This window comes from Nipponia nippon, unplaced genomic scaffold, assembly GCF_047370975.1.
Source record: "Nipponia nippon isolate SJK-2023a ecotype South Korea unplaced genomic scaffold, ASM4737097v1 scaffold_2, whole genome shotgun sequence".
In the NCBI taxonomy this organism is placed as follows: Eukaryota; Metazoa; Chordata; class Aves; order Pelecaniformes; family Threskiornithidae; genus Nipponia; species Nipponia nippon.
In genome coordinates, this window is record NW_028262336.1 from 31,828,513 (window position 1) to 31,853,187 (window position 24,675).

Sequence of the window (24,675 nt, forward strand, 5' to 3'; positions counted from 1 at the left end):
TTTAAAAGATTTCAGGACATAGGAATTATTTTCAGCTCAAAACACAAGAAGTCTTTATATGGTAGATAATTCTTACCTCTGTTATAGATATGCAGAGCAGCGCCTTAAAACTGTACCCAAGTTTTGAGCAAAAAGCAATGTTGTTAAAGCGGCAAGCTTTCGCTGTCTTTAGTGGAGAGATTGATCAGTATCATCTGTATCTTCCCTTAATACAAGGTAAGATTTGTTATTGCACCTGCCTTTTTTTTCAGCTGTAACATGTACATAAATTGTGTAAGAAAGGAATGTCACCTGTTTTCCAACACGTACTTCCATTTTTTAAAAGTTTTTAACAAAACCTATGATGCTGTGAATCTCTGAATTGTAACAAATAAATAATCTCATTAAGTGGGAGACAAGAATCTGGGTTCCGAAGCCTTTCGTCTGGAAATATAACTGGAAACATGATTATTTTGTGGCAATCTTCCAGCCACTCTTGGGCTGCTGTTGTTCTCCTTAAACATCAAGTTTTGACTAAATTTTGTCCGATATAAAACCACCATGTCTTCAGACTCTTTCTGAATCACAGTTTTGTTAATAGAGTGCAAGGGACTCAAGCCAAAACTGATGATAAAGCACAAATTTTGTTTTGCCACCTTCTACTTTTTTATTTCCCAAAACAACACACCACTCTTTTTTTTGTTGTTGTTGTTTTGTTTTTTTAAATATTTATTTCAGAACGACTGACTGAAAACCTCCGAGTTGGGCAGACTTCTATAGTTGCTGCACAGATGTTTCTCTTCTTCAGAGTTCTTTTGTTAAGGATTTCGCCTCAGCATCTAACCTCTTTGTGGCCAATTATGGTAACTGAATTGGTAAGGAATAAGTAGTTATTTGAAACTAATTGGTGTCTGTTTTTTCCCATTTCACCTTTTTCTTCCTCCCAAATACATTCCATTTGAAAAAGGAAATGTTTTCATAGTTTTACATTAGTCTGACAATTTGGAAAAAAAATTAACATTGTCATTAGGAAATACCTTTTTGATTAATTTTGTTGTTGTTGCTAATGTAATCTCTTGCATGATTTGTTAATTTGTTGCAAGTCCTAAGAGTAAACTAAGAGTCTGTGGTTCCTTATACTATGTGAAGCGTATCTTTTTTGTGATTGAGTTGTATGAACGTTTCAGCATCCCCATAAATAATTTATTTCTTTAAAGATTCAGACATTTCTACAGCTGGAAGAAGATTTAACTGAGGAAGATGAACCATCAAAGTAAGAATTACCATTTGTCTCATAGAGAACTCGTGAAAGCTGGTAATGATTGTGCTTGTTCTGTATCTGCAAATTTTTACTTATTTATTTCATTATCTGGGATAGGGAGGAGACAACAGGATTTTTTGTTATTGCACTTGTGGATTTCTGGTACTGATGAGTCATTGTTTAGGATTTTTTTTCAGCAGCTAAAATAGTGATATGTTCAAAAAACATAAGTACCACTTATTAGTTGCATACAAAAATAGAAGAGATGCTAAGTCAGCATTTGAATATTTTAACATGTTGACATTTTTTCTGAATATCTTAGATTACTTTTTCTTTCAACAGCCTTTTGTATTAATCACAGTGCTCACACAGGATAAAAATAGTTTTTGTTGTGCACAGGTGCAAGTGCTCATTTGTGTAAATGTGTACATTTCTCTTTTGCTGAATGAAAAACATTTAGTGGACTTCTGTTTTAATGGTACATTTCTTAATTGTAACTAACACAGGAGCAACAGCAAAATAAGCAAACAGAAAGTCTCAGGTGACGGCAGTGGATCTGACATACAGCAGAATGAGCTGTCCTTGTACTTATCAGCTTGTAAGTTTTTGGACACAGCACTTTCATTTCCACCTGACAGGATGCAGTTATTTCAAATGTAAGTCAGTCCTCTAATTACTTACCTGTTCTCCAGGTTGTTACCATTCTTATCCTTTAAAGTAATTCCAGATCTATTTTCTTCTAGACTTAAGTTTGCTATCAGTTCTTTTTACAAGTGCAGATGTTGATACTCTGACAAATGTAATTTGGGGTATTTGGAAAAACAATTCGGTCTTGTAGGAGGATTTCACCATGCTCATTAGGAGGTTCTCTAACTTGGAAAAATTGGAAGAAGGGAAAGACGGAGGCTGTTCTTTGTTTTCCCTTTGCACACACTTGGGAATTTTTTGGAGCCAGTTGCATTTAAATACTGACATGATAGTAACATCCTTGGTCATTAAGTTTGGCTCTGGTAATAGCATAAAATTATAGTTATGACAGCTCTTTCTGCAAACAAACCAGTGCTCTAGTGAACTATCTATGATCCAAACAAGGAATTTTTCCTGCCTGTCTTCTTATCAAGTAATCCATTTGTTTCAGGTACAAATGGGCATTTGTCCCAGAGGTGGACACAGAGTCATCTACTGTGACCTCTTATCTGGTAGAAAATCATCAAGAATGCAGACCACACATTGTTAGAATCATGGACCTGCTGAAGATTAAATATGGGGTAAAGAAAGAATGATTCACTTGACGCTTTTTCGTTTCTTCTTTTTTCTTTATCCATTAACTTACTTTTCTAAACAAGTGACAAGATTTTAAGTTAGGCAAGAGGTTTTTAGATATTCTAATAAAATTCATGAGGCTTTTAAAAATGATCTGCCTGCTTCCATATATGTATCTTGAAGATGTCAGATTGCTTTCGAGTGTGAGCAAACAACAGGCAGTTTTCCTATTGTTCCCTTAAATCTGCCCACAACCACCCAGTGGAAACAATTTGTCTCAGATGGGACCAGTACTTACAAAAAAGAGTATGCTGTACTTTGTCAAAAAAGTCTACCATAATAGCCTTTTAAATTACTATTAAGGTTTCACATTAATTCTTCCAGAAAAGGAAGTAGGGGCATTAGTATTTCTCAAAGATATCTCTGTATTCTGTTGTTGGTTGATATCTGATTTGGAAGGCTAGTCCAAATTTGCATCTTCTGAACTTGTGAGGCTTTCATTTAACGGAACCTCAAACCTAAATATAGAAGTAAGTCGGTATACCATCTATACAATTTATACTGTGATACAGTTGTAGGCTGGGGATCTCTTGGTATGAAAAAAGTGTATAGTACAGGGTTCAGACAAGCCATAACAACATTGTGTCTTAATGCAAAACCTTTAGTAAATCTCGGTTTGTTTGCTTACAGGAAACAAACAACACTGAGGGAATTTCCAAGAAGCACAAATTTCCTCTTTTGAACTTCCGCTCTATATCTAGCATCACCCAGCTTATGCCCTTCTTCAAGACTCTGTGTTGCGCATTTACAACAAGTGGGAGTGAGTCCCAGGATTCACATGCTTCTGCATCTCTCTCTGTGGGCTATGCTGGCAGTAATGGCATAAAGATCTTGCAACAGCTTGAAGAGAGTGTTGAATGTGACTTCCTTGAAAACATGGAAAGTTAAGCCGCACGTCGGACACTTGGCTCATGGTGAATAAATAGCGAAAAAAGGGAAAACTTTACTGTAATTCTTATCTTCTTTTTTCCCCAGTTTTGAAACTACATTTTGGGTTTTCTTCCTTCTGCTGTGGAGTGCTCTTCAATAATCCAGGCTTCTGAGTTGGTGTTAAAAACCAGGATTCTTCAGTTCCTGTGGGGGAAAAAAAAGTACAGTTTAGTGGTAATTTACCATAGTTACTGTATTCTTGTTTTCAATGTGAAGGATTAAAGAGACTTTGTAAATCAAGGAAGAATACTTTTGACTTGGTAAAAGTAGCAACTGTACCATTTATCCAGTAACTTCTCCAGTAAGTATTTTAAACTGCTTTTGGAACTGTGTTCGGCAAATAAATTTAAGAAAAAGCTAATATTGCATGTCAGTGTACAATCAGTTTGCAGATAAGCCATTTCCTGAGGTTAAAGCCTGCTTCTACTTCTCCTTTCTTTAACTTGTCCTAAAACTTACCAACTTCTAAACAAATCACCTAAATTTCAAACAGATGTATTTTATAAGTCTTAGCATTATGCAAATAACTGCAGACTGACCATGTTTGTAATTTCAACTCTGTGCTATAATAGCATTCTTCAGGATTAGTGATTCCTAAATAAAAGACAAACACATGCATAAAAGACAAACCTATGCAGTAACATTTTGTAATTTACATTACCTGAGGGGTTTTTATTTTAATTAATGGACTAAAAATAATCTAATTCAATTTTTTAAATTAACAAACTTTGTTCTTTCGGTGACTAAGGTCACTTTGAAACTTCTGAAATGCAACTAAATGAAGATAATTCTGTAAAAATATAAATTGCTGTACACCAACAGCCTAATTAACATGAAAAGAAAATCCTTTTTTTAAAGAACACTTTTTATACAAAAGAATGTATTTGGCTGATCCTAGGTGTTAAAAGAGGTAGGGAGATCATCACAATGCCACGACTACAGTAACGTTCAAGGTGCAGCTTATTTTGGAACTGCAGTTCTACCACTGACCTGGACCTGGGAGAGAGGGATTAGTTCTACCACCAAAAGCGCAGCTGCATGCCTGAAGGATGCTTCTGACGGCCAGCAGATAAGCACCATCGCAGCAACATGTACAACAAAAGGCTTAGTAGAATGTTTTTTTAAATGAGGAGGTGGACTCCATTGGATTTTCATATTTAGTGGATTATCTGACAGAATTTGCAATGCTGATTTGTTTTGGAGGGGAAGTTTGTCATATTTTTCATTGTGAAAAACTTTGTCTGCTCTTTTTTTTTTCTCTGGAGGCAAAAGTGTTGGAAATCGGTTTTGTAAGATATACCTGCAGACTGGTACGTGCTACTTGTGTTACTTGGAACAACTGAGGTAAATGTGCTGGGTATTGGACTTCATTCTTGGTTTTGCTAATTAAAAAAGGACATAGAAAATGTATGGTTTCATGTCACTAGGTTGTGAGGTCAGGGATTTATTTTTCTCAAAACTCACACAAGAAACATGGAAGGCTATTCTGCAGTGTTTTTTACCTACAGATATATGAAGTTTTCATCTTTGGATTATAAACTAAAATAATGAAACACTGAACAACATGCTTTACTATGATAATACTGTAATAGTCTATGAAGATAATACTGTAATAGGCTTATGCTAAACTTAAATAGCTTATGTGCATTTTTACAGTTAAGGAAAGTGATAGACTGAAGTGTAATATTGTGTTGTCACTAAGAATGTGAATTATTTGTATTAATATAATTTATTAATGATCTCTAATGCTATTGGAATGAGCACAAGTGAAAAGTTATCCTTTTAAAGCATTACTTGAAAATTGGAGCAGGATATTTTTTAAATGTTTGTGTTCATTACTTACATATCTTCAATGGTTTTTAAAGAGAATATTGTTAATACTCAGGATGATTTGGTAGTTTCACTTTCAGCTTTCTGGTTGTTGCATTCCATACTTGGGTATTTCCCTTAAAATCCTGATGAGATGCTGTCAAATGGGCTATTAAAATCTAAGACAGCTTTTTGCCACCAAACCTTTTGTTTTACAGTCTCCCATAAGCTATAAACCTGTGTCTTCATGTACTTTCTTCTCTAACTGAAGGTGGTGAACCAGTTACTTAGATTGAGGGGTTTGTCATCCTTCCCCTTGAAAGGGAATGTCCTGTTCTGTCTGCCTGTACTTCAGATGTGCAGGGGATCGGACATCACTCACTTCCCCCCCCAGCTGTGGTGGTGAACTTTAAAAACAGAATCTGTGACTTAGGTCTGTATAACTCTCTAACTTCTAAGATGATCTTACCTTCTACAAAAATACCACTTGCTTCTAACTCCTGCCTTCGTACATATGTTTACCTTTGTAAAGCAGATGGCTGCTTTAAATGGCCTCAGATATTTGTGACTTGCAGAATCTAATTCCTAAGAAGAAAAAGGTCTTTAAAATCTAGTATCCTAGTATCTTATGTAGATCTTACATCATTATAAATAGGGTGTGAATAAAGAGGAAACAGCTCTAAGTAAAAAAGTCCTACTTGGGTGGTGGAGGCAAACAGTTACATTGGCCTAAAGGTATCTCTACCAGTGTAACTTTATTCCTTTTCTATATGGGGCTAACTGTAGCCATTTTAATTCTTACACTACTGCTGTTAAATCCACGTGAAGGAGGAGGGTTGTACTGCTCTAACACTAGTACTGCCAAAGCAGTATAACTTAACTGTAGATGAATCTGAAAAACTTTATCCTAGAACAGAAGAGAAAATGTTTTTGCTTTGCTGTGTAGTTCTTTGCTTGTTTTCAGAATAACTAAGCTTGGCTTTCTCTTTTGAATACGTCAGCTTTGAGACAACATAGCCACAGTGCATGATACACGGAGGGAGAAGTATTTAAATATTCAAAACAGTTTCATGAAGGAAAAAAATAGTAGGTGCAATCAAGGTAATGGCCAAAGAACAGCAGAACTTGAAATACAGAGCATTAAGTAATGGTTAAGTGTATTCGATACTGTATTTGAATGTAATTCTTCTAATAATATTAAATGTTAATTTGAAATACCTTTTCAAATGCAGTTCTCATTTTTCAGACTACTGCTGACTCACCAACTTTAATTTTTATCTGATTCTGTAAAAGCTCTCAAATTCAATTTCAATGGACGAGAGCTCTGTACAGAACTCTCTAGACTTCAGTTTTTGGATCCCAGCAGCAGTGGCTATGTGCTAGCCCCTACACTTGCCTAGGGAAAGACTGCACCACTGCCTCCCTAATCCCCTCATCACAAGCCCCTGCTGCTCCAGCTCGTACGTCCCTATCTTTTCCATTCCTGAACTTGCCACCCTGGGATCCCAGTCCTGCAGTCTTGGGACAAGTTTTCTGGATTTGTGTGTTTGGAAGAACTGCGTGGAGCAGATGGAGGAAGCTGCTGCTGCAGCATCAGGGGATCATTGACTGACCAACAGGCACTGACCCCCGGCACGGAGGGAGCGCCTGTCCCCAGGAAATTAGTGACTGCTGTTGTAAAATGCTTTCTCCGTGCGCCACAGCTTTCCAAACTTCAGTCTGTACGCTTTTACATGTTCAAAACAAATGCCCTGAAAGTACTGCCTTTTCATTTGGAAGGAAGAAAACTCTTCCATGCAACTGAGCTTGAAAATCTAAGGCCAGAGAAGTATGGTTTCAATGACTTTGTGAAAGCTGCTTTTCAGATTTCATCCTTTCTCTGTAATCTGTACATCTTTTATAATGTGTGATCTACCTTGCACCTCAGAAGCTGCTAATCATAGAATCATTTAGATTGATGTTTGATTACACTGCATATGGTGAAAATCACCAATACATGCAGTATGTATGCTGGGAAATACCGTAGCATAGCAGCTAGTAATATTAAGGCACTGAATGTCCCTCGAGTGTCTGCTTCGAGAACAGCAGAGCTGGCCATTTAGGTTTTGCAGTAACAGCAAGCCTCCATTTTTTGCAATTACTGTGCCAATGCAGCTCCCCTACTTAAATACTCGTTGTCTCCTGGTGATCAGTCCCCAGAGCTTCAAGTGAGGCTAAGGGTAGCAGCGATTGCTCAGCAGATCGGGTTGTTAGATCCCATTTCTGCAAACAGATCAAAGGAATGGAGGGAGCAGGCAGATGGAGAAAAATGATTGATCAAAACTGATGACGCTTCCAGATAGAGGCTGAGGTATGTTTTCTGTGATAATTCCCTGAGCAGAGGCATCCATGCAGGCACAATGCATTCCTTGCAGCCCCAATACTGTCATTAGTCTCACTGATGGTGGTGGGCAGGGTTGTGAGGCCCCACCTAGAAGAGGAAAAAGGGGAAAAAAAAAAAAAAAAAAAAAAAGGCTTTTGTTGAAGATAGCAGGGGAAAGCATTTCCCTCAAGGTCTTTTGAAGGCTGCTCCTCAACTGAAGGGTAAGTGGCCTCTAAGGTTTCAGTCACCATGAATTATCTCAGGCTTTTAGTTTCTCTTGCAATGTGTGCCTACATCTCTGGGTGTTTTGGATTATTTTCCATCCACCGCCAAAATCACAGCTCCCCTCCAGCTGTAGAAATTTGAGATTACGGAATGAAAAATTGGACAGACAACAAGACCAGGGAGCTTTCCAGCTATAAATGCGAGTAAAGCAGCTGGGTTTTTAAAGTCCTCCAGGAAGAAAACTGATAATCCGGACTTAAGGTAAGTAACCATGCACAGCTCAAAACACATGTCAATAGCTGGACCACAGTGATTGTAATGAAACACCTGAGGAATTCAGTTCTGCGAGTAAACAGCGTCTGAAACACGAATTCTGGCCTCTACCCCTCTTGCAGAAGAAGGCGGCGTCGCTTGTCTGCAGCTCTATGGAATACAGGTAGTGCTAAACCTTCCCGTCGCGACGCCCGTTACTTGTACCGGGTGGGCTCCTTCTCCCGCCCCCAGCGGTGTGACTGCTGCGGTGAAAACGGCCGTTGTAAACCCGACCCGACGCCGCCGTCGGCGAAGACCGGGGGCAGCGGAGAGGGGCAGCCGTGGGACCGCGGCCCGGCTGCGGGGGCCGCGGGCGGCCAGGCCCCCGGGACCGAGCTCTTCCACGTTACTGCCTGTCAATTACTCATTTAAACGGTGTCGCCGCCGGAGAAGCGGCGTTGCAGCTGCGCTCCCGTCAGCGGGGCGGCAGCCCACCCCCGCCGCCAGCGGAGGGAGCGCAGAGCGGCGGCCACGGCCCCTGCCGACGGCAGCTCTGCCCAGAGGGGCGGCCGCAGCGTTTACCCGCCCCCGGGCCGCGCCGCTCATCCCCGCCGCTCCCAGCATCGCCTCGCGGAGGAGCCTCCGCCCTCCCGGACCCGCCGGGGCGGCGAGGCCCGCCTCTCCCCGGGAGCGGGCCCGCTTGGCGCCGGAAGCCTGCGAGCAGGGGGCGAGGCGGAAGTGGGGGCCCCGGGCGCTCCCCAGCGCCTCCCCCGACTCTTCCCGCCCCGGCTCTCGCTGCGGCACAAAAGATGGCGGCGAAAACACAGGGCGGCATCCGCCTCAGCGCGGTGAGTGGCGCCGGTCCCCGCGGGGCGGCGGGAGAGGGCTCCCGAGGGGACGGTTCCCCCTCCTCCCTCGGTGGTCCCCGCTACGGGGGGCGGCGCTGCCTGGCAGCCGCGGGGAGCGGAGGAGCCTGTGCCAGGCCCGCGGGGCTGAGGGGCAGGGCGCTCTGGGGAGGGGGGAGCTGCCGTTGCTTCCCCTCAGTGAAAGCGGGGCGCGGAGCCTGCCCGGGCTGGGGGCGACGCCTCGCCTCTCCGGGGGTAAAAAGTTGCCGTCCAAGTGCTGGGAAGGGCGGGCTGCGGAGCCCTTCGCCTAAAATAAACCATCACCCCCCTCCTCGCCTCGGACTTCTCTCTCGCCTGACGCCGTCCCCAGCAGTGTCCTTACCCGGCGCCCTGCGGTTCGGTCGCTTTACTGACGAGCAAACCGGCGCTGGGGGAGAGCGGGAGCCCCCGGGGGTCCGCGGCCGCCGGCTGCGGGGCGGGGCGGGTGGTGGGCCGAGGGGCCCTGTCAGCCCCCTGGGCGCGGCAAAGTCGGCTCGGGCCGGGCGGGAGGGGAGGGGGCAGCCTGCGGGTGGGATGGGTCGGTTATCGGGGGGGGGGGGGAGTTTCACAGTCTGTTGTAGGGATGTAGTTAGTTGTGAACGTGGTGACCTCTAATTGGAAGCTTGTAACTTAACATCTTAACTACTTTTTGCAAGAGGCCTAATTAAATTTTAACAAGGGTGATGAACGTGCACGCAGTTAAATCCACCGCTGTATTGGGCTTTTCAGTCACCGCATTGCTCGTCGCCGTCCTTTCGTGCCACTTGGTCATTTCCTTATTTGTGCTAATAAATTAAACTAAGTTAAAGCTACTTTTTCAGTTGTTTGATACATCATTGATGAAACGGGATGTTTTTTAAAGCCTTTCTGAGTTCAGCTGTCTATGCCTATAAGTGACACTTAGGTTATGAACCAGGTGTTTGTAACTCTTACTTATAGAATAGTGGAAAGAAGCTGGATCATTACAGTAAGTAACTTGTCAAAACATTTGAGTGAAAAACGTACATTAGTATAGTCTCAGCACTGCTTAAATTACCTTAATATAAATTGCCATGATTGTAGAGGTTATCTATAAATGTCACCTACTTGAAGTTCAAGAATTACACTTTCATTTCAGGTCTTCAATTTGTGTAAGTGTTTGAAATCCACAGTTTGTCTGACATTTTATTAGAGAAGTGTTCTCCTTCTTCTTTAGATAACACAATGTTTTTCTTTAAAAAGAAAAAAAAAAGAGGAGGGAGGTCTCCCTTTGTTTTTAATAAATTTTTAGTCAGACTGCAGAGTTTAAAACTGTTCTCAAGTTGAAATCACTTTGGCAAGCTGAACTCTTACAGATACAGATGAGAAATCTAAGCTAAAGGTGCAGTTGGTAACTTTCTTAATTATTTTTAGGATGCTGTTTGGTTTCATTTGTCAGTAGTCATAACTGAAAGTTTACATTCCGTCTATTTCCAGTTAAAGCTGTGATTTTTGTAGGTTTTTGCTAAAGAAGTGAAGCAGCTGATACAGTTTTTTAACAGGTTGTGTCCTACAGTGTAAAAGGCTCTATTTTCTAGAGAATAATAGAGAGCTGATGGTCACAGTCTCTTCTGTCAACAGCTGTTCTTTGGAAATATGTTGGGTTTCACCAAAATATTTCCATTAGTTTCAGAAGCATATATAAACAACACAGGCAGTGTGAGCAGGCCTGGTAACTCATTCCCACACTGGCATTTATCTCCTGTTGCTCTGGTAAATTTTTTGCTCAGTTGCATGATGAGACAGATCAGGGAAATGATCCAGGTTAAAAATAAGATTTAAAAATTGTTTTTACTTTGGATCAGCTCCCTGATGCAGTTCATTACACAGTCGTGTAAGTGGACTGGCATAACTGGGAGGGAGGAAGAAAGGACAACATATCGGGAAAGAAACAAGCAGTCAGGTGGGATAAAAGCAAGAAGGGGAAAATGGCAGTGGGGTTGTTCCCCAAAAAGCTGCAAAATACTTTATAAGACAAGACAGATTGTTCAGTGGTAATTTGATTTGTGCATGCCTTATGCTCTGCAAGGGATGGAAGAGTTCCAGTTTTCTTGGAAGTTAAAATTCCCAAAGCTGTCTGTCATTTTTGAGAGAGAAGCTGCTTTATGCTTAAATATTTGCTGGTTATAATAGTAGGAGATGCTCCTCTTAGTGCAGCTGAGTCTTTTTATAACGTGAACTGTATGTGCAGTTTGAAGAAGGGGGAGGTTTAGTTGTATCTCCAAAAGGGATTTGACTGCACTTGATCACAGAAGAAAAAGTGGAACTAACCAAAACCCACACAAATAACAAAATATATTAGGCCCAGCGAAGAAAGCAACTGCATCGCCTCAGCTACGGTCATGCTAACATAGCTAAAAGTTTTTGCTGTATTTATTGAACTTCAAGTATTCATGAGCTAATTAAAGTGGTGGTTTGATGAAGTGAAGTGTTAGGGGACAAAATGGGCTTAAATATTTCCTGATTAACTCATTGGGAAATGATGAGTTGCTGCTGACAGCTCAGTATGCTCTGAAGCAAACTGCGAAGGTAATGGCCCTAAACCACTGTTCTCCATTTTTTTAATCTGGTTTTGTTGCGTGCCCTTGTTTCAATGCCTTACATGAGCAAATGGTGCTGTCTGCCCTGAGGTAGACTTTCCCATGAGCTACGCTGTGGGATACTTGCTTGCCTTTTGCTGGGGGAGATATCAGAGCCAAGAATCAATTTCTTACAGTTCCCATGTCCCAACCCATATCTTCTCATTTCATGTACCTGTTCACAAGTTCCCAGTTTGCTGTACCACCTTCCAGCCTTTCTCAAAACCTTACCACTTGAAACAGCAATCCAGAGAAGATCAGCATAATTCTTGTGTTTCTTTGTAGAAGATGCTGTTTCTTTAAACGGCTGTTCTTTTCAAAGTTAATCACTAGTATGCAGCAGTGAAATGAGGGATCCAGAAGCATTGCGTTACACAGGCGACGCTTGAAGAGATTTTCTTGCCATGCGCATGTACGCTTTCCTTCACAGAAAAAAGGACGTTTATCTGTGATTATGTCAGTGTTGGTGATGCTGAGGTTCCTTCCTTCATCAGCACTGTCTGGTGACAGGGGAGGTTCACAACTGTGAATTCATGCCTTTATCAAAACTAGTCAGGACTTTTTGCCAAGTCCATATTGCTGCGGTTACAATGCCAGTAGTAACTCCAGAGGTCCCAGTCTACCTGGGTTGTATAGTTGGAGTTTTTCACTGCCTAGCAGCAGAGAAATATTTTAGCAGTGAGTTGAGCAGATGCTGAATGCTTGAATGTGCATCTGTGTGGTGGGGTTTTTGTTGTTTGGATGTTAGTGTTTATGTTTTGACAAGGAGGGATTTTGGGTGGAAAAAAAAACCAGTTGTTTCTTGTGTATTTTGATCATGAAGCTCAGAAAGCAAAGGAACAAATGCTGCCAGCACTGTGAAAGGCTGAACTGAAGAGATTGATACAGAGATCTTACTGCATAGCAGAGGAAGAAATCAAAAGATTCTTTTAACCATGTGCCATGGAATATGTGAGGTTTCCATTAATAGGCTTGATGTAATTTTCTTCTTGGATTCTGAATTATTTGTAAGTATCTGTTAGAAATTTGAAAGGGACACAGTGACTTAGCCTGACTCAATTTACAAGATTTTATAAAACTGGAGTTCTAATGCACAGATGGCAATGAAGAATGTGATGTCTATTCATACTTGTACTCTAGCTCGATGGAGAAATGCAGGGATTAAGTTGTAGTCTGAAAGTGTGTCCTGTGCTCTTATGACCTTAGAATCAAGATGAGATTTCTTGGCAATTTATGTTGATCTGAACTAGGGCTGCTGCTGCTGCCTTAATCCTGCTCTGGTACCTGGCTCGTGTCTCTGGGACTTGCTTGTAGCATTATTCCTTTTTGCTGATAAATGAATTTAGAGACTTGAAGTGGTTGCTTGCTTTTATTTAGACTTTACTAACTATATAAAAGTGCTTGTCAGTGTAGTAGTTCTGTACAATTTATGAAGTATGGATATGTACACCCTATTTTTAAATATTTTTCTGATTTTATATATGTTATAATGTAGATTATATTATGTTTTTTGATGTAACTGCACTGTACAAGGACTATTTCTAGCGTTTTGTATTCCTAGATACTGCTTTTCATGCCATCAGCATAACTATGCCAGTGAGGCTCAAGCATATATGTGCAATAGGTTTATGTTAAAGGCCTTGTAAAAGTATAATTACGGATATTCTCAATGGTAATGCAAATGCAACTGTATCAGTTCCAGCAGTTAAATTTCTCCAAACATTGCATTGACAAATCCTTAAGTCATATGGATATTTAGTTCTGGTTTTCCTAGTCTTTCGATCTAGGTGAATATATATGAACCCAGGCTTTCATAAATTACTTGAGAATACTTTTGTCACTGACATCTACAAGATACATCCCATAAATAGGTACTTTATTTGTATATTCTCATCTAATCCTAGTAGTGGCTACGTTCCTCTGGTTACATCTTATCATAAGTGAGGATAAAATGTATGAGATCAAACTGCTAAAAGCACAAGCCACTAGTTGAGAGAATCTGACAGGTGATTTTGATCAATATGGGCAAAAGGAGCAATGACATCGGACAGTAAGCCACTGAGTATATTAGGTGCCAGTCACTTTTCGGATTAAGTTTAATACTCATGGTTTAAGATGTACATTTTTAACATTTGAGATCACGTGCTTCTGTTACTAGATTTGGACTAAGGCTTTGATGTTTTCTGTAACCTCTAGCGTCAGTATATGGCAATAGTTTTTATAAAGATAAAGAGAGTTTGATAGGATGACAATATAACCCATGCTCAGAATATAGTATGATACTGTGCTTAATGCTGTATTAATGTTCCCTTTAAAAGGTGTTAGTATGCCAATATCTAAAAGTAAATTAAATTACAGCCTTTTTGTAGTGTTGTACAAAACAGCTTCATTTAGTGTTACTTTAACGTACTGTTTTCTGGCTTGGTATCATTGAAGAGTGCAAACTAATGCCATTGTTTGTGGTTTATTTCAGCTTTGTCCAAAGTTCTTGCATACCAACTCTACCAGTCACACCTGGCCTTTCAGTGCAATTGCAGAACTTATAGGTATGTGGATCAATAGTTTGCCTGAGTACTTGATTGTAATACTTTTTTCTTGTTGTAAAACTTTCTGCCTTCAGGTAGGGGAAGTAGTTGATCCTGTTGTTACCATTCAGAATCTTACAACATCTTTTTTTTGTACAGTCAGATTGACTTTTTTCTTTTGTAACAGCATACGTACTACCTCACATCAGTTGCAGAGGCATCGTAGGATTTTCCAGTTTCTTTTTACTGAATTTATTAAGGATTGCCAAATACAGAAGACCGTGGGACCAAGTGAATTCCTTCTCTTCTAGTCCACCAAATGCAAGCCTACTGCTTTTTGCTGTTCCCAGGCCCAAAGAATAGTAAGGCTGAGTGCACATTTCGAAGATGTCCGTGCACGCTTGCATCCTGTACAGACACAGCTGGCCACAGACAGATTAGCACAGACAGGAGGACAGTAACTTTGCAAGAACCCACATAAACACAAGCAATGCTGGAAACGTGAACAGCACAAATGGCCTTATCCTATTGCTGCTTCCTGACTAACCAGGTTTAAAGTTCATTAGTGGCACATATGTGTACTTTCACTCACTTATCACATGTGCTTACCCACGTTTCTGGGTGTTTTGCCAAGACCTGGCAGTCCCTTCAGTACCTGTGGACTTTTTACCAGTCTCTGGCTTAGACCTTGGATCTCAGCAATTTCTGGTTTCTTCCAACTTGTTGGCTTGTCCAACTTAAAGTTTGCTAGCAGAACAAATGCGTACAGAGACACATTGAGAATAGAGAGCACACTCACACAGGCAATCGTTAGAAATAGTGTTTAGTAAGAATGTACAACAGAGTGGCACAGGGTCCAACCATACAAGCCTACTGACCAGCAGCCAGCTTGCACACAATCAGCCTGTGTTATTCCCCGCCCCCATTATACCATTCTTCTCCCATCGACTTTGACCTTTCTTTCTTTGATGCTTCCTGAAAACATCCAATAGTAATTTTTGCACATTGTCACAATACCCCTCAAACACCCTCATTTTCTTCTTTTGGGTTATCAAGTTTCTGGCTGAACATCTTCAGGGTTATAGTTGAGTGGTTCCTTTTAATGGTCCATCCATTAGCATCCTAAAAGTTCTGCTCTTTGTTATTGTCTCTGTCATCTGCTCTTAGCTGGGGCTTGTATATCTGTGTAATTTATTAGCTCCTGTTGATCGTCTGCCTTTGATTTTTGAATAGCTGTTAACCGGGTATCTTCAGAGTTGCTTGTTTCCCAAGTTAGGGAATGATTAGCAGACTTTCTTGAAGTGGTTCCTCAAAATAAAGGTGTGGTTTGGAAAGACTTGCCAAGTTTATCTAGCAGTTTGCTGCTGCCAAAGGGAGCAAGGTTTCTGGTCACACATTCCTTCGCTTCCTGTGGAGAAGTTTTGCTGTTGCTAATCCAGAAAATTAACCTAACAAGCGAAAATAGGAATTTTTCAGCTAGATAAGGCCAGAGCTGTCACAAAGGAGGAAACCAGAACCACATGACTGCGGGAAAGGCTGGCTGTTTTGAGGGTAACAGTATGTTAAGTCATTTCAGCTGTTTTATCACCCCATGCCATACCTGGCTGGAATGACAGTAGATGTGCTGTGCAAGGCATGCAAACTTGTCTTCTTCCTTTGCCTCTGGTTTGTCATATGTGTTGCTTTAACAAAGTTTCAAAAGCATAGCAGCAACATATTGGTTGTAAAGGCTTTGAGTTAGTCATGTTGATTTAAATAAGTTTTGTAATCTGTCTTTTGCATGCTATGTAAGGCTATACCATATGCCAAATATCAAATAATATAAATAGGGTTATATTCTGGAGGCCTGAATTTTAGTTTATGCGAACTTACCTAAAACGTTAATGGTCTGTATGCTAAAATTTGCCTTTTAAGCTCCAGTCCCCCCTGTCAACTTTTTGATGGTTATATTGCCAGCTTCTCCCATTAGTCCCCAGTCAGATTAAATTTAGGTGAACTAATGGTGATACTTGGAAGAGGGTAAATGGGACATCTAGAGAGAGTTGGTGAGCTAGCGAATCAGAAGACTTACACAAATTATGGTCTTAGAAGAATACTTTCAAACTTTCAGTTGTACTTGAAATGTCCTCTTTTGTTGATGCTGAAATATATTTTATGAACTTTTTCACTGTGGATGCAATTTGTACTTTATGCCTATAGAAAGCAAGTTACCAAGCTGTGATTCCTTTTTATAGGTTGCAGTGTTGGCTTGAGCTGTTTATTTATGGCCCTCAGCTGAACCTGCAAAACAGGCAGTGGGGCAGGGGCACTGCCTTCTGCTGTGCCATCACATTCCACCCCTCTTCCTCCCTGTGCTTCCCCCCTCACAAATTCCATGAGCAGCACAGTGCTGGGGAAGGGGCGGGAAAAGAGATGCAAGAAAGTGATGTTAGGGCAGATGAGATTTAAACTAGCTTTGCTGCCAAGAAATGTTTGCAGAGCGATGGTTTCTGTTTCACTTGCGATAGCAACGCTGCAAGCTCTTTCAAATCCTGTAAATAGTAAGTTTAGTCTAAAGCATTTTGTACCTCCCTTTTGTGAAAGTCATACCTTCTTAGGTTTGAACGCCTTGCCCTAGCAAAATACATATTTGTGACACTCAGCTCTGTTAATATGGAAGTGATATGGTAGTAGAGCAGCAATAATTTTTTCATGTAAATCTCCTGCACCTGTGGAGTCAAAATTCTGGATGTCACAGAACTACCTGGGATGTGGGGAGTTGGGCTTCAGGTTTTTTGCTTGCTTTTTTTAGCATCTCAAATTTGATTATCTGAAGTTGTGATAGTATTTGAAATCTGATTTCCCAGGCCCGCAGCAGGTAAGATGTTGCAGCCATGTCTATATTAGTGATGCGCTATTGTCTGCATTGCGAACAATAACCTAGCCTCCTGAGAGCCAGTCACAAGAGGTGTTTGTATGGCTGGAAGAAAGTACATATTGCAACAGCTGCTTGGGAGGCAGGAAACAAAAGTAGAAAGTTGTCTTAGTTTCATTTTCTATTCTCGTGTTTGAGCCACTCATCTTCACCTACATTTTTGCCTATATATTACTGTCATCTGTAATAGCTGGGAAATTTTGTGTAGTTTTCAGGCAAGGTTTGCCAGGTTTTGATGCAGCTGTTTCATTGTAATGTTTTGATTTATTGTTATCATCTATAAAGAAGACAGTGTTTCAGGAGATATAGGTTTTAGCATAACATTTACTTTATTAAAAACTATGGCTTCTTGCTTCTGTGTAAAGGTTGACTAATATTCAGTGTCTTAGCTGAGAAATTTATATCTGTGCCAGCACAAATTTTCTGCAACTATATCACATACCTAACTGTGGAACTGAAAAATGATGGCAATTTTAGAGCTCTTAGTTTAGCATGTGACTCTTCAGGGTCATTAGGGAACTACGTTAAGCTGCCATATTCACCAAATAAATATATGTGCAAGCGTAGCATCGTAATAAAGTTGGGGACAGCTATTCCACATAGCTGTTTGGCAGTATTGCAAGACTAACATTTGGCAGATTGATTAGATATGTATTCCTGCTAAATAAAGCTCTGTTGCGTGCTGCATGTGAATTTAAGTAACTTTGGAAGAGTTGCTATCTGACATCTTCACTGGAATTAAACACTTTAAAATATGTTCACACTTAAACTGTTTAATTTTTGCTTTTTAGTATCCCACCCTTGTTTGCTTTCTTTCTCTTCAGATAATGCTTATGATCCAGATGTGAGCGCTAAACAGATATGGATAGACAAAACCGTGATAAATGACAATATATGCTTGACGTTCACTGATAACGGAAATGGTATGAACTCAGAGAAGCTGCACAAAATGCTAAGGTGGATAACCTCTTTTGCAATTTTTTTCTTGTAAAAATTCCAGCTTCTAGTTCTGTTATTACTCAGCTTATTCCTTTTTCTCATAGGTAATTGACTAATTTTGTTCATAAACTTAACTTTTCTGAAGATGAGCAATTATCCAAGTGAGACTCTAGAATAGACAGATGCTAGCAAAACTTTCACACAACTTTGTAGGTGTATTTTTATCTCATAATTTCCTTTTATCCTTTCTGTCAACCTTCCCATTTAACTTTCCGTGCAGTGGTTGTGCTGTGTGAACTCTCTGTAGTGCCCTTTAGTGGAGCTAAGGAGAATTTAATTTTCTTTTTTTATTCAAGATTGCTTTAGTTTACATTTGCAAGCAAGAGAAAAAGAGAGATTCGGTTCAAACCCTTTGGAGTACTGAAAATAGAAGGTAGTGTGGAAAACTTAAGGGAATGGTAATTATATTGATGTGGTTTGTCTGTTTATCTTTAAATACTCTGTAGGGTTTGAACTCATCTTTCTTCAACTTTTGTTTCGACGGTTAGCAAAGAGGTTGCTGTTCAGTTGCTCTTTTAGCTTGAAATATTGCTCTGCCTGCAGATAAATCTCTGGGTTTAAACTTGAGCAAGCTTGAATTCAAACTGTTATTTTTCTTTTTCTGTTAGATACCATAATTAATAGCTGCTTGCTAAATTCCACGTACAGTTACCTGTTTTATTTTAAATGTAATGTGTAGTTACTAATGGAAAACTTGTAGATCACACATTTTCAAGCAAGTGGAGGGGGGAAAATAAAGCTTTAGGGGCTTTTCTTAGTATTTATTGTGAAGCAACAGGATAACTATTGGAATCCCGTAAGAATGTTTATTACATAATTCCAGACAGATGTTATTTCTTTTCCGTACTTAAAGATGAAAGTAAATTTTCCTGAATTCTTGCAGTGTGGTTTTAGCAATGTTATACGGGTAACTTTCAGGATTTGCTTAGCTGTACATTGTTTAATTGTACAGTAGTCCCTGATCTATAAAACAAGAGACTAACTCTTTGTGTTTGAGTCTAATTTGGGAAGTCTTGCATTCATCTTTTTGGTTTTCAAGTTTTATAGGGCTTTTTACACTCTTCTAATGTTTTCATGTGTTTCAGCTTCGGCTTCAGTGAGAAATCTGTAATGAATGGTCGTGTTCCAGTGGGACTGTATGGAAATGGGTTTAAATCGGGGTCCATGCGCCTGGGAAAAGATGCAATAGTCTTCACCAAGAATGGAGATACCATGAGTGTGGGCCTGTTATCTCAGACTTTCCTTGAAGTCACAAAAGCAGAACATGTCATGGTTCCTATAGTGACGTTCAACAACCAACATATCCTTTCAAGAATTTCTGAATGAAAAGTTGTGGGTACATGCAAAATTTGGATGATAATATCAGTAATCTCCTTGTCTATTCTTATAGATACCCTCAGTAAATTGTAAGATGCAAGGAAGGCTATAATTTGTTAAAGGCTTTAAATTTGTAGGAGCTCTGAGATGTGGAATGAGATACCTGTGAAGTGAGTACAGGATACTGTTGCAGAAGTTTCCTCATCTTCTGAAAGCTTACTTCATTCGAAGTTACTCTCCTTAACATAATGCTTACGGCAGATAAGTGATCCAACAGAATCCAAAAACAGCCTGAAGGCCATCTTAACACATTCTTTATTTTCTACTGAGGAGAAATTACTGGCAGAGCTAGATGCTATAATAGGGAAAAAAGGAACAAGAATTATCATTTGGAATCTTAGAAGGTAAGATGAAGTCCAGTCTCTTATATCTCTCATTTAGTTTATGTTATCTTTCAGTGTATGCAAACATACAAGGGTTTTCTTGTAAATAATTCCAAAAGACTGTGTGCAGGTAGCTGTAACTGGGCAAGTAGACTCAAAGTTGCATGATTCAAGGGCTGTAATGTTGCATGAGAACTGTTGCTAATATCTCAAGTAACGAAGCAAAAGGAAGGAGAATGTAAAGGACTTAATATTTTCCTTCGATAAGGTACTGTTGCTTTTGCCAGAAGGAAAACTGAAATAGATAACTTATAAATCTGTTCTTTCAGACCTATGAAATTATGAATGCAAAAATTCAAACAGAAAATATTTGTATGTACAGGCAAGTATTACTGGCTTTTTAAGTTTGGAGTCAGGAGTATCCTTCTAGAGGGATGTAGACCTTTCTAAACGTCTTAACTGTTTATCATAAAATAAATAGAAATCCAAGTGTATAAATACAGTTGTGTGTATTTATCTTAATGCCTGTCTGGGATTGTTCATGGCAGTACAGATTTCCAGCCTTTTCTATTCTAGCTTTGACTTGCTTGATGCTTTTTTTTTTTGCTTTTTTTTTTTTTTTTTTTTTTTTTGAAACAGCTGTTGCTGTAGCAGTGGCAGCTGGGTGTCATCACTTCCCATCTTCTTTCCCTTTCCTTCCCATCTTTGCTGCTGCCTTATTAGCAGGGAACCTGTCTGATGGTCTGTCCCAAAAAGCTTTAACATGCCTTTAACTGTGATGGCACCAGTTGGTTGGGAAGATGTTGTCTTATACTATGTTCTTAAGTGTTTAGCTTACTGTAGTTTTAAATACTTGAAATAACAAGGTATCCATAGGAAGCAATTTTGAACTGTTTCAGTCCTGTGGATTTGGCAAGAAACTAGCTTGTTTTTCAGTTTCTTATCTGTATTGTTGCCCATCAGAAAAAGGGGGCGGGGGGGAGAGGGGCAGGAAACCACACCTGGATGAGTATAGATTAAATGTTACAGGACAAGGATCATCTCAGTCAATTATAGCAGGTGAAAAGTTTGGGGGGTTTTTATTTCATTAATTTCTTGCGAGTATTAGAGCCCTGAATCACTTTTTGCTTAGGAGATTTTAATACAAGAAAGCTGGAGATAACAAATGTATTACTAATTCTGGTTGTTTCCCCTTGGCACCTGCTTCATAAGAAAAACTTCACCTCCTTTACGCTTCAGAAACTAATTTGCATTGCTCAGGTAGGCTTTCATTTCTTTTTAGGTATGAACATTTTTAGGAGTGTGCATCACTTATTGCTTGAGCAAAAGAAAATACAGTGAACTCAGCTGACTCGGCAGGATAACTTTCACGTTCTGAATTTTGGGAAGTTGTGGGAAGGAACACTTGGGCGGGGTTAATGTTGTTTCTAATATGTTGTAATCAAGTCTACTTAAAAAAAACAAACAAACGGCTGTTTCAGTATTAAAAGATGTTATTTCTGGAATATTTGTGCCAGCTGTGATATATCTCAATGTTGTGCAAAGGTACTGCCAGTATACTGCATGTATACATCTGCAACTAAATATAGCATATGCATCTGGTGAGTGGTGCAATAAGAAATTGTGATAATTATTGAGTTGGAAAGCTGCAGTGAGTGTCATTTTTTGCAGCATTAAAAAACTTAGGGAGACAATTGTAGTGTTCAGAAATCTTGCATTTAGAAGGAATGTGTGTCTTGGTCCATCCAGAATTTAAAGCTGATACTGATTGCTTTTATTTTTGAAGTGTGACCTGTTTAGAATTAAGTTAGAATTCATGAATAGCTCACTTGCTATCACTTCTCTTGTATTCCTTAGATGTCAGAAAGGAACTGGTGAACTTTGGTTACGTGAATTTTAGCAAATCTGTGAAGAAAATTACCGTGGCTCAAAGGAATTCCCTTTCTTTTGCATCTTTGTGATACCTGCTGGGTGCACCACAATATCTTATCTTGTGTTGCCTTTTTTCCCCATAATTAGTATATTTTTTTTAATCTTATTTCTTAGAGATAAAAATGAAAAAACAGAGTTTGACTTTGACAAGGATAAATATGACATCAGAATTCCAGAAGACTTAGATGAAACAGGCAAAAGAGGATATAAAAAACAAGAGAGGCTGGACCAGATTGTTCCAGAAAGTGACTACTCACTGCGAGTATGTATAACATTTTAAAAAATTCATTTGTTTGGGTTTTTTTGGAAGCTGGAGGTTGTATGTTTTTGTTTTAATATAATGTACTATACTACAGAAGTGTTGATGGGGGGGAGGACAAATGTCAGAATTTAAATGTTAGGGCAATATGTCAACATAAACTTTGAAAACTGAAGGTGGAATGTATTTGTGAACTTGTGTAAACATTTACTGTTTATTTAGAAGAAAATTACTTGGGTTTATGTAGTCTGGCAAATAACTTTTGCTGTTAAATGTAATCATCATTATTCACTAAGGAGCAAGAAGGAAATGCAATCAGTAGCTTCAGAAATTAAATAGGGGTGTGTGTGGTTGTCAGCAGAGTAAACATTCCATTGTAGTGCAGGTGTACATGCGTATAGTACTGATGCTATGCCCATGCGGATCTTTTAAAACAGATAGGTTTCGGTTGGCAAAGTGTCATTTCTAGGTTTCAAAAAGAGGTAGAGGAATCGGGAAGCAGCTCCATTGTTTGAATACGTGCATGCAGACAGGGACAAGGCTTTTCTGTAGGCTAATTCATACGGCCGTTGTCTCCACTATTGATTCATAAGCTTTGAAAGCTTCTCTTTGTAAGAAAGTGCATCTGGAATTGCTAGGTGTTTGGGCACTTCTTGTGGATAATATTCAGAAGTATTATTCCAGTTGAACTAAAACCTTCAATTATTCTAAGACTCACTGAAGTCCTATATCCACTTCAATTATTAGAAGTTGTGAATATTATGATAAATGATATGCAAATTAAAGTTCATAGATAGACATATTTATAAGAAGATTGCATAGCTGTTACCAAGCTATGATAATATGCAGTCATTTGGAACAAAGTTAACACACTTGCTTTTGTTTGTTATTTTAAAGTTTGTAGTAGAATTTTTAAGCTCTCAGTAGGGGATAAGAAAAGAGAGGCTTGTGTGTTTAATTGAGAGATCTTTTAGTGGTAAAACTGCATCTTCAGACACCTGATTAACTTGTCATATTCATAAAAGTTGTCCTTCAATTGCTATTCATTTAATTTGTCATATATGTATGCTTATTATGCACACTTGCATTTCCCATTTTTCTGGATTCAAGTTGGAAAAAAACACATTTCATAAAATTTAATTAAAACTTGAGCTTATCTTCCTAAGCATAATGTATATTGTAAAATATGAATATCTTGAGGTTTTGGGGTTTTTTTATAACAGGAGTTGCTATCTGTTTTGTAGGCTTATTGCAGTATTTTGTATCTGAAGCCAACGATGCAGATCATTCTGCGAGGACAAAAAGTGAAAACACAGCTGGTTTCCAAAAGCCTTGCCTTCATTGAACACGATATATATAGGCCAAAATTTTTGAATGTATCCTTTGCTAATATTTACATCATTGCACGCTGAATTTGATGATGTGACTTTTTATGTAAGCTGTCTGGATTCTGCTGGGTATGTTGCAGTTATATGATTTTTTGTTTGTTTGTTTGTTTTTTTGGTGAAGACACGCTGAAGGAATTATCTCAATATAAAGAAAGAAAGTTCCAGGACCCAGTTTAGAATGAACGCTCAGAGTAACTGTATTTTTGTGTTACGTGAGATTAACCAGATTTTTCCTTAATATTTGGTAAAAGGCTAAAACAGTAAGAATTACTTTTGGATTTAACTGCAGAAACAAAGATCATTATGGAATAATGATGTACCATAAAAACAGACTCATCAAAGCTTATGAAAGAGTTGGATGTCAGTTAAAGGTAAGAAATTAAAACTCAAAAAATATTTTAACACCTTTAGAAATCATTTTCACTCAAACGCTGATTTAAAAAAAAAAAATACAGATGGAAACTAGGATATTGACGTACCGTTTATAAAACCACCTTTTTTTAGTTTGTGCAGCAGTTAAAAATTGTATTAAATTGTATGCAGTTGTTTTAATGTTTGTTTTTGAAACTAAGCTTGATATACAAAATATAAGCCTGAGCATATCTTTCAGGACACAAAGAGGGGTGGAACAGGTGGTTGTTTTTTTTTTTTATATAGGGGGCTTGTGTTGAGAGTTTCTTTTTGCAGAAGAGTCGTAAGCCAGAAAATTGTTTTTACTTAGTATATATAGCTTACAATTACCTCTGGCAAACTCTTGCAATATTAGCATAGAATATATGTTGTTTTTCCTGATAGATCTTAATTTCTTACAGGCAAACAACATGGGTGTTGGTGTGGTTGGGATTATCGAATGCAACTTCCTAAAACCAACTCATAACAAACAAGATTTTGACTACACAAATGAATACAGGTAAATGTATGTTTTTATCTAGACTTTCTATTGAATAGTGTTGTTCACTGTGAAATACTTGATGATAAAGGCAGCTTCTTTTCTAAGTAGTAAGAATAAAAGCTTATGTTCCATCATTAAACTGCATGATTGTTCTGAACAGTAGGGGTGGGAAGTTGACATCTACACTGGTCATACTGCATTTGTTGTGCAGTCAGTGAAGTCTAGAGTATCATACACATCATTTTAAAGCAAGTGCCCTAAGAGTGGTTGGTTGCAATTCTGTCCCTCACTGGTTATAAAATAAGCACAGAATAATTCACTGAGATGTGGATATTTGTATGGCACATGACTAAAATTGCGATACATTAATCCCACACTATTTAACTTTTTTCATAATTTTTGTTTGGTCTTTTTTTTGGAAAAGCTTTGTTGGGTATTTTTGAG

The 24,675-nt window shown here is 39.1% G+C and overlaps 2 protein-coding genes across 11 annotated transcripts in view; both read left to right on the forward strand.

Annotated features, from left to right (window-relative positions):
- Nucleotides 1–6,513, forward strand: part of DOP1B (DOP1 leucine zipper like protein B) — a 63,100-nt gene extending 56,587 nt beyond the window's left edge. For all 9 annotated transcript variants that reach the window (XM_087758573.1, XM_087758572.1, XM_087758579.1 and 6 more), the window contains 6 exons: nt 88–216; nt 718–854; nt 1,197–1,252; nt 1,747–1,896; nt 2,379–2,508; nt 3,194–6,513. In XM_087758573.1, the coding sequence (XP_087614699.1) occupies nt 88–216; nt 718–854; nt 1,197–1,252; nt 1,747–1,896; nt 2,379–2,508; nt 3,194–3,451 (860 nt within the window). In that variant the 3' untranslated portion in view covers nt 3,452–6,513. The remainder of the gene's footprint in view (nt 1–87; nt 217–717; nt 855–1,196; nt 1,253–1,746; nt 1,897–2,378; nt 2,509–3,193) is intronic.
- Nucleotides 6,514–8,467: 1,954 nt separating this feature from the next.
- MORC3 (MORC family CW-type zinc finger 3) overlaps nt 8,468–24,675 on the forward strand; it is a 30,883-nt gene continuing 14,675 nt past the window's right edge. The window contains exons 1-10 of one of the 2 annotated variants that reach the window (XM_087758585.1): nt 8,473–8,989; nt 12,446–12,629; nt 14,096–14,168; nt 17,886–18,018; nt 19,146–19,358; nt 19,632–19,781; nt 21,807–21,954; nt 23,196–23,327; nt 23,591–23,710; nt 24,152–24,249. In XM_087758585.1, coding sequence (XP_087614711.1) covers nt 12,558–12,629; nt 14,096–14,168; nt 17,886–18,018; nt 19,146–19,358; nt 19,632–19,781; nt 21,807–21,954; nt 23,196–23,327; nt 23,591–23,710; nt 24,152–24,249 — 1,139 coding nt within the window. In that variant the 5' untranslated portion in view covers nt 8,473–8,989; nt 12,446–12,557. Of the gene's footprint in view, nt 8,990–12,445; nt 12,630–14,095; nt 14,169–17,885; nt 18,019–19,145; nt 19,359–19,631; nt 19,782–21,806; nt 21,955–23,195; nt 23,328–23,590; nt 23,711–24,151; nt 24,250–24,675 lie in introns of both variants that reach the window. The other variant, XM_087758586.1, reaches the window with a different exon arrangement.